The sequence below is a fragment of the Mugil cephalus genome, chromosome 19, assembly GCF_022458985.1.
Source record: "Mugil cephalus isolate CIBA_MC_2020 chromosome 19, CIBA_Mcephalus_1.1, whole genome shotgun sequence".
In the NCBI taxonomy this organism is placed as follows: domain Eukaryota; kingdom Metazoa; phylum Chordata; class Actinopteri; order Mugiliformes; family Mugilidae; genus Mugil; species Mugil cephalus.
This window is the reverse complement of record NC_061788.1, coordinates 15,260,690-15,267,863: the sequence shown is the minus strand read 5'-3', so window position 1 is coordinate 15,267,863 and position 7,174 is coordinate 15,260,690. Positions and strand designations below refer to the sequence as shown.

Sequence of the window (7,174 nt, the reverse complement as noted above, 5' to 3'; positions counted from 1 at the left end):
TTTTAAGTACGTATGTTCTAATTATGTTCTCATTAACTTTGACTCTCTACACGAGAATTCATAAATGCCTCCTTTGCCCTACAATAACACTCTAGTGTTCAAATTTAGCTTTTCCATTTATTTCAATGAGTGCAGTTCTCCGCGGTCACCAGTCGGTAGCAGTAACGTGTCTCTAATGCACGGCTCTGATTTCAACATCAAAAGAGGAAGAATACGTGTTAGTATCTGGGGTCGAGCAGGAGCTAGCCGACTTATGTGAATTTACTAAAATGTGACTTTTAACGCCGTGCTGTTTTGATAGGCGCCAGGATATGGCCGAATTACCTGAAAAGGGAAGCAGACAGCTAGAGTTCGACTAATGGTGAGCTTTGTAAGCCTGTTTCACACCTGTTTACTGGCTGAAAGGGAGCCTGTCTGCTGGGTTAGCTTTGACGCTAGCTAACGTGGCTCGACAATAACAAACCGGTTTGACTTGCTGGTGGAAGACACCATTGTGTCTGATTTTTGTCTTTTTGGTATGTTAAAACGTTGGTACAAAGCGGAAGAGATGCAGGCAATCTTATATATTAAGAGATTGCTTGATAATAATAAGCTGGTTAGTCAAATATTGAATGAAATTGCTACTGTCAGAAAATATTCAGTTGTGTTCGATGCAATTCCAGATGGTGCTAGAAGATTATTTTTGTCTACTCCTCAAGGTAGAAACCGTATTTTTCCAAGGTTGATTCTCGATGACATATATATATTAATGCAGTATATATATTGGTAATGCTAGTGATAAAGCCACTAACCATTGTATTAGATGTATTATTCAGAGAGATTGTGTCCAAACCTTCAGTAGTCTTCTATTGGAATAACTAATATAATGATATCAATTGGAAAAATGCATGTTTTAAAATACTGCATAGATGCTATCCAGTCAAAACCATTTTTATAAAATATAAGATAAATATTGACACACTTTCAAAAATTGATTCTTTATTTAAATTAAATATTGTGCATGTACTATTTTGTTTGTCAGACAGACAACTTTTACTTTACATTTTACTTAAAAGTAAGTAAGTAGTAGTTTGTTGGAAAATGGAAAAATAAGCCTAGACAAAATGTATGTAACAAGCCCTCTCATAATTGTTGCCAAATTTCACATTCACTGTTCCAGATTTGCTAACCAACGACCAAATGTCAGTGTTTTTAAAGCTACAATGATGTCCTAGTTAGAAAATATTAACAAAAACTATGCAACCTCGAGCCCTTTTATTTTGTTTTTGGTTATTTGTTGTATTTTTGTTTTATTTCTATTAGTTTTGCCTTTTTTACATTGTTGTACTTTTTTTGTATAGATTTTGCCGATAACAATAAAGCATATTGACTCAGTGCGGTTTTGCTGTCCCCAAATGTAGCCTTAACACCCCCTGCCTGCCTTGAGCCAGACGAGCCCAGAACAAGATGCTGCTGAAGATGCCCAAGAAGCTGCTGAAAACCGCCCACTACATCGAGCTGGGCAGTTACCAGCACTGGCCGGTGCTGATACCCCAGAGGATACGACTGTACACCTACGAACAAGTCCCCCTCTTCCTCAAAGAAAACCCCTACATCACAGACGGCTACAGGGCTCACCTGCCCTCCAAACTCTGCCTGAAGAGGTGGGAGCCTGTACACTTTAAACATCACTGAGTAATCCTCTGTTTTTGAAGCCCTAATGTAAATCACAGAAGTATTCGACATGTTCTTTCCTTTTTCTGTTGCAGCATTTTTATTCTGTCCAATGAGACGGTGAATATCTGGAGCCACCTTCTGGGTTTCCTGCTTTTCTTCTTTCTTGGAGTCAACGACCTCTCGTCAGTGCTGCCGGCCTCTGGAGCGAACAGAGAGGACTACGTCATCTACGCTATAGGACTCTTCTGCTACCAGGTAAAACTTATTTGACTGTAAAATTGTGCTGGGATCCTGTTTCTGAAACAGCATCTCTCTTTATGAGGACAGTATTTCTTTAACACAGCTAAAATAAGGTTCTAACTTCACAGTTGAAATATGACAACGTGAACGCGTGTGTTTACATGCCACAAAATGCAAAAGAATACCAGTCACTTAACTTTTTACGTGCTGTGGAGCGTCGATGAGACAGTGTAACGTTTTTCCCACAACTTTATTGAGAATTGAATGTATTCAACAGAAGAACATGACAAAAGGGGAGTGAAGTTGAACCCAGGTTTTCTGCGATGCTGCCCACATCATTTCCACCTTTGTTCACCTCCTTTTAACAACTTGTTGCAACAACTCTTGGAAACACATCATGGCATCTGCAGACATGTGTGTAAGGAGTGGGTTAAATCCAACGAGAGAAACGACTAGAACAAGCCTTTATGTAATTAACAGGTGCTAATATTTTTCTGTTCAATGGATCATGAACCGGTTACTGCACCCTTCTAAATCACATTGAAAAGTCCTTCCCATCAGTCTGGTCTGTTCCAGTTGTGGTGGTTACGTGAGGAATTTTTGTTTGAACTGGGAAATTTTTCTAATAATTAGCGGAATAGTGTCAATGTCAATGTCCTCAGTCTGTAAATGAAAGTTCATATCCTCATGTTTTGTTCACTTCAGACGATCAGTGGCTCTATTGGACACTGTGAGAATCTCACAAGAGCAGCGCTGTGTTTGGGATAATAACAGTGGACTATTTGTACACTGTACAACTAACAATATTCACTGTTTCCTGTGTTTGTTTGGTGTAACAAACGGATTCATTCAGTCTCCCTGCCACAGGTGCAATCGACTCTACATGCTCAGGTGTGTAAGTTGTGTGTAGGTATGACAGTTGTGAAGGTGTAGCATCATCCAGAGGTGATAGAGGAGTAGTTGTGATTTTCCTATTGGCAGATGATGGATCGTTAAATGTTAGCTGTGTCTTATATGTGTTATAAGTTGAGTAGCAGTTTACACCAACTCTAGTCCTGTTCTTATAATAAATAACCGGACAGTGTAACTCTCTCCCATCCCACACTTAAAACCCAAGTACATATTATAGATAATTGCAGATCAAACGTAGTAATTGTGCCTTGTTCCTTCTTTCCAGGTTTGCATGCTGTGTTCGGTGGGGTATCACCTGTTCTCATGCCACCGATCAGAGAAGACCAGCCGTCGCTGGCTCTCGTTGGACTATGCAGGCATCTCTGTGGGCATCCTGGGCTGTTACGTGCCTGGGATCTTCTACGCTTTCTACTGCAATGCTGTAAGTGCAAACATTCAACAGCAGCTGGTTGACTCTTTCAGGGAGTGAAAAAAAAATTTGAACAATGAAGCGTCTTTTCTGTCTCAGATTCTGCTACATCTGTTCCTTTCTCTTCTTACAGTTCTGGCGACAGGTCTACCTGCTGACCGTGCTGTCGCTGATCCTGGCCGTCTTCTGTGCTCAGGTCCACCCTCGTTACCTTAGCAACGACTGGCGACGGATACGGACGACGATCTTCTGCTGTGTGGCGGGCATCAGTGTGATTCCTGCCTGCCACTGGGTCTGGCTGAATGGAGGATTCTCCTGTGATGTCGTACAAGTGAGGAATTGCACTGAGCCGATCCGAGATGGTGTTTGCGTCCACTTTAAACCTGAAATATCGAAGCTCACAAGCCGTTCCTCTCTTCTCCTTCTTTTTATGTGCAGCTGTTCCTGCCTCGTGTGATAGTAATGTACCTGATTGCTGGATCTGCCTTCCTGTTCTACGCCACCAAAATCCCTGAACGCTATTTCCCTGGTGAGTTTTGCTTTTTTTTTTTCTTACTGTGTACGAGCCTGAAGCTGTAATGTTTGGTGCAGTTTAAAGTTAAAGACATGTGGGGCCAGATTCATTTAGAGTTTTTCATATTGTTCTGACCCACAGTCTCTTAAAGTCCAGCAGTCTGTCCTCAGAAGTTTCAATAGCTCAGTATATCTAAAGATAAATGATGTTTTTTGAAAAATTTGACAACACGATTTTAGAGCTTTGACACAACCAGCTAATCTGGTTATACAAGTACACAACTGTTTTCACAACGACATGATCATCTAGAATGAATAAACCGTAGAAGAAGCCATCCCTCTTTGTAGCTTGGCTTAGCTTCCTAGCATCTCAGCTAATTGTAGCTCTTCCAGTTCCCCTGAGTTTCAGAACATATGTGCCAGCCTGCTGTTGGCTGTAGTCTTTGCGGTGCGTTCAAGTGCTATAATCAAGTGCTCAACCTCACTTATTTACTTCCATTTTTGCTTTGTGAGTGTGAGCATGGACATATAATTTGTGCGTCCATCCATTCTCCCCCTTCTTCTCATCTAGGCCAGATGAACTACCTGGGTGCCAGTCACCAGCTTTGGCACGTACTGGTGGTGGTGATGTTTTACTGGTGGCATCAGACCGCTCTGGTCATAATGCACTTCAGACACAGCCAGCCCTGTCCAGCACTGAACAATGGCAGCTAAGTGCAAAACACCACACAATAATAATAATATCCAACTACAAGCGCCACATTGACAATGTTACCTTGTCAAACACAACAGCTACGCACGGATTCTGGCTACTGATTCCTAAAATTTTAAACCTACCAATGAACATGAGTTGACTTCACTGGAGCCGTTGCCTCAATCACAATCTATCCCTGTTTGTACCATGGGATGTTGGACAGTAGTCAGGAAACAGAAGAGACTGGGAGTCCAAGTCTTTGCGTATTCTCAGCTGAGATCCAACCATTAGAATAATGCATGATGCAGTCATTTCAATTTATATGTAGAAACAGACTTTGATGTTCTTTGGTGATTTATATGGTATATCATGTTTTTGTACAGAATCATGAAAAAAAAAAAATCAATAAGATCAATCAAACACAATGGCCTGTGTTGCACCTGTGAGAATGTCTTGATAAAAAGTGGGAATACATAAAAAAAAGAACAACAATCAAACTGGAAGGTCAGTGTTCTGACACCAAACGGGCCAATCTTTGGTAGAAACCACGTCTCAATGGCTCAGGTATTTGAAGCTTTTGAACAAATATTATGTGGCCAGTCAATGATCTCGTTACAGTATCTAGTGTGTAGAAAGAAAATCGTGAGAATCCTCTGAAGGCTGCAGTGCATTATTTTTTGTTTTAATGTTCCAGTTTTTTTTTTTTTTTTTTAAAATATCAGAACCCTTAACATGGCATTAATGGAAAATACTCTGATAACTCCTGGTAGTATCCAGAGAACCAGGTGGGATTATTTAAAATCTCTACCGTCATGTCAGTCTGGAATAGTTCACTCACCAAGTTCATATTTATTCATCTGGAATTTGCGGCACAGTCTTACGATCGGTCAGTCAACTACGAAACTTTCGTCGAGGTCTTCATTTGTTTTTGTCTTCAATGAGCCGCAGCACGTTCAGCGCATAAAATATCATCCCGTTTGCTGTGCCGGTCATCATTAAGGTGTTGGGTATGTACTCTTTATTTTATTGTGTCTCTATGACGCTGCATAATTTGGGGATTTGTTATTTTGGTCCACCGTTTTTTTTCTGTTACAGCTTCAATTAAGAAAGGCATTGTGTCCACACTGTTAAGAGTAAGAGGATAGAGGATATCTACTTACATATTGGGGTTCTGGCCAGTAAACACATGCTAAACTGCCTCAGGTTTCCAAACAGGGCATAACAACAATGCTGGGTTTCTTCTGTGTATAGTTAACAGAAAATCAAAAATATTTTCTCATTTACCTCTTCTTCTGACATGCCTTTGGTGTTTCAATGTTACGTACTCTAAAAGAATAGAGGTGAAGGGAATTTTGTGTTTATTGTGCTGAACATTTCCACTTTAAAAAGTCATCAGCAGTTTTTAACGTTTTCTATTTTAATGTTTTGGTTTTGTGTTTTTTTGTGCATAATTTCAGTCATCCCTCGTTTGCCTTATTTGTATATCTCTGTACTGTATTCTTACTGTTACAATCCATTGGCCAGGGAGAAAAATCATGCCGAGCAAAATGATCAAACTGTTACACCGCGAGGCCACTATGTCTTTCATTTTCATATATGTTACAAGTTGTTTGGAACAAAGACTGGATCAAGTCAGAGAGCACTTGCTGCAGCCGACTGCAGCGCTGGAACACGCACTATACAGGTGCAATAAAAAAGAAAGAAAAAAAAGTGACTTTATTTTACTGTACTTGCTTGCTCTTTTTGTGGGTGATTGTTTTATCCTGTGAGTTTGTCCTTTCACTGAATATCATTTGTGTGTGAAAAACTGGCACTGACTTATGAGATGTATGATATTTATTTCAGTGCCTCTGTGAAAATATATTTTTAAACCTTTGGAATGAATAAAGAATGCTGGGAAACACAGTGGCGCTGTTTGTGCTTGCGTTAACTTTTCTTGGTTTGAATTTCAATGACAGCAAGAGAAGATGAAATATTCATGTTTAAAGTGCAGAAAGAGGAGAGGTGAGACATGTTGGAGGCAGAGTTTGTTGTAACTAAATGCCACTGCTGAAGAAGCTGCGTGGCGAATGTTCTTCTGCTAGTCAAATTATTAAACAGTAGAGGGCAGCATTGAGGCAAATGTATTCCACTTACAGCAGGGGTCTTCGATGTTTTTCTAGGCCAAGGACGCCTAAACTGACCCCCTACCTACCCACTGTATGTGTTCTATATTAAACTCTGCCTAGTACTATTTATAAATAAGCATTGTTATTATCATTATTCTGCATTCAATATAAAGTTATTCAAACAATACACAGGTCCAAATATAATTTTTTTAGGTCAAACACGTGCAACAGTAGAGAGTATAAAAAAAAGTCAAATCAACTAAATTACTGACTCTGGCAAAGTTCTTCTGGGTGGGGGTGTATCTGTAAATACAGGGGCCTCCTGGTGCCTCAGCCAGTAAGAGGTCATCACATGCCTCTCATAACACAGTTAGCTGCTTTATACTTCATACTTAATACTGATTTAAACATCACCGTGTAGTTAGGATTCACTCCTGCAGTGTTTTTCCCCCTCTAAACTTTTCGCATGGTTTAATTTCAGTAAACCTGTAAATGATCCAACATCGGACAAAATTGTTAGATGATGAGAGAAAACTCTTATCATTTCTCAGCTGTGAATACCAGTAGTACACCGCTTATTTTTCTTGCTTATTTCGTATGAGGGAACAAAGCAGAACATTTACTTAAATACTTTAACCACAC

General features: G+C 39.9%; 1 protein-coding gene across 1 annotated transcript; it reads left to right on the top strand.

The window, feature by feature from the left end:
- Positions 1 to 211: 211 nt before the first annotated feature.
- LOC124997050 (progestin and adipoQ receptor family member 3-like) lies at positions 212 to 6,329 on the top strand. The gene is made up of 7 exons (XM_047570556.1): positions 212 to 361; positions 1,401 to 1,643; positions 1,749 to 1,911; positions 3,074 to 3,229; positions 3,351 to 3,548; positions 3,656 to 3,746; positions 4,302 to 6,329. The coding sequence occupies exons 2-7, from the start codon at positions 1,447 to 1,449 to the stop codon at positions 4,442 to 4,444; spliced, it is 948 nt and encodes a 315-aa protein (XP_047426512.1). The 5' UTR covers positions 212 to 361; positions 1,401 to 1,446; the 3' UTR covers positions 4,445 to 6,329.
- The last annotated feature ends 845 nt before the right edge of the window (positions 6,330 to 7,174 follow it).

What these genes read in the sequence shown, in the direction of transcription:
- LOC124997050 (XM_047570556.1), top strand. Translation starts at nt 1,447, where the DNA reads ATGCTGCTGAAGATGCCCAAGAAGCTGCTGAAAACCGCCCACTACATC. An exon ending in TCCAAACTCTGCCTGAAGAG is followed by an intron (nt 1,644 to 1,748) that starts GTGGGAGCCTGT and finishes TTTCTGTTGCAG; the next exon opens with CATTTTTATTCTGTCCAATG. An exon ending in ACGCTTTCTACTGCAATGCT is followed by an intron (nt 3,230 to 3,350) that starts GTAAGTGCAAAC and finishes CTCTTCTTACAG; the next exon opens with TTCTGGCGACAGGTCTACCT.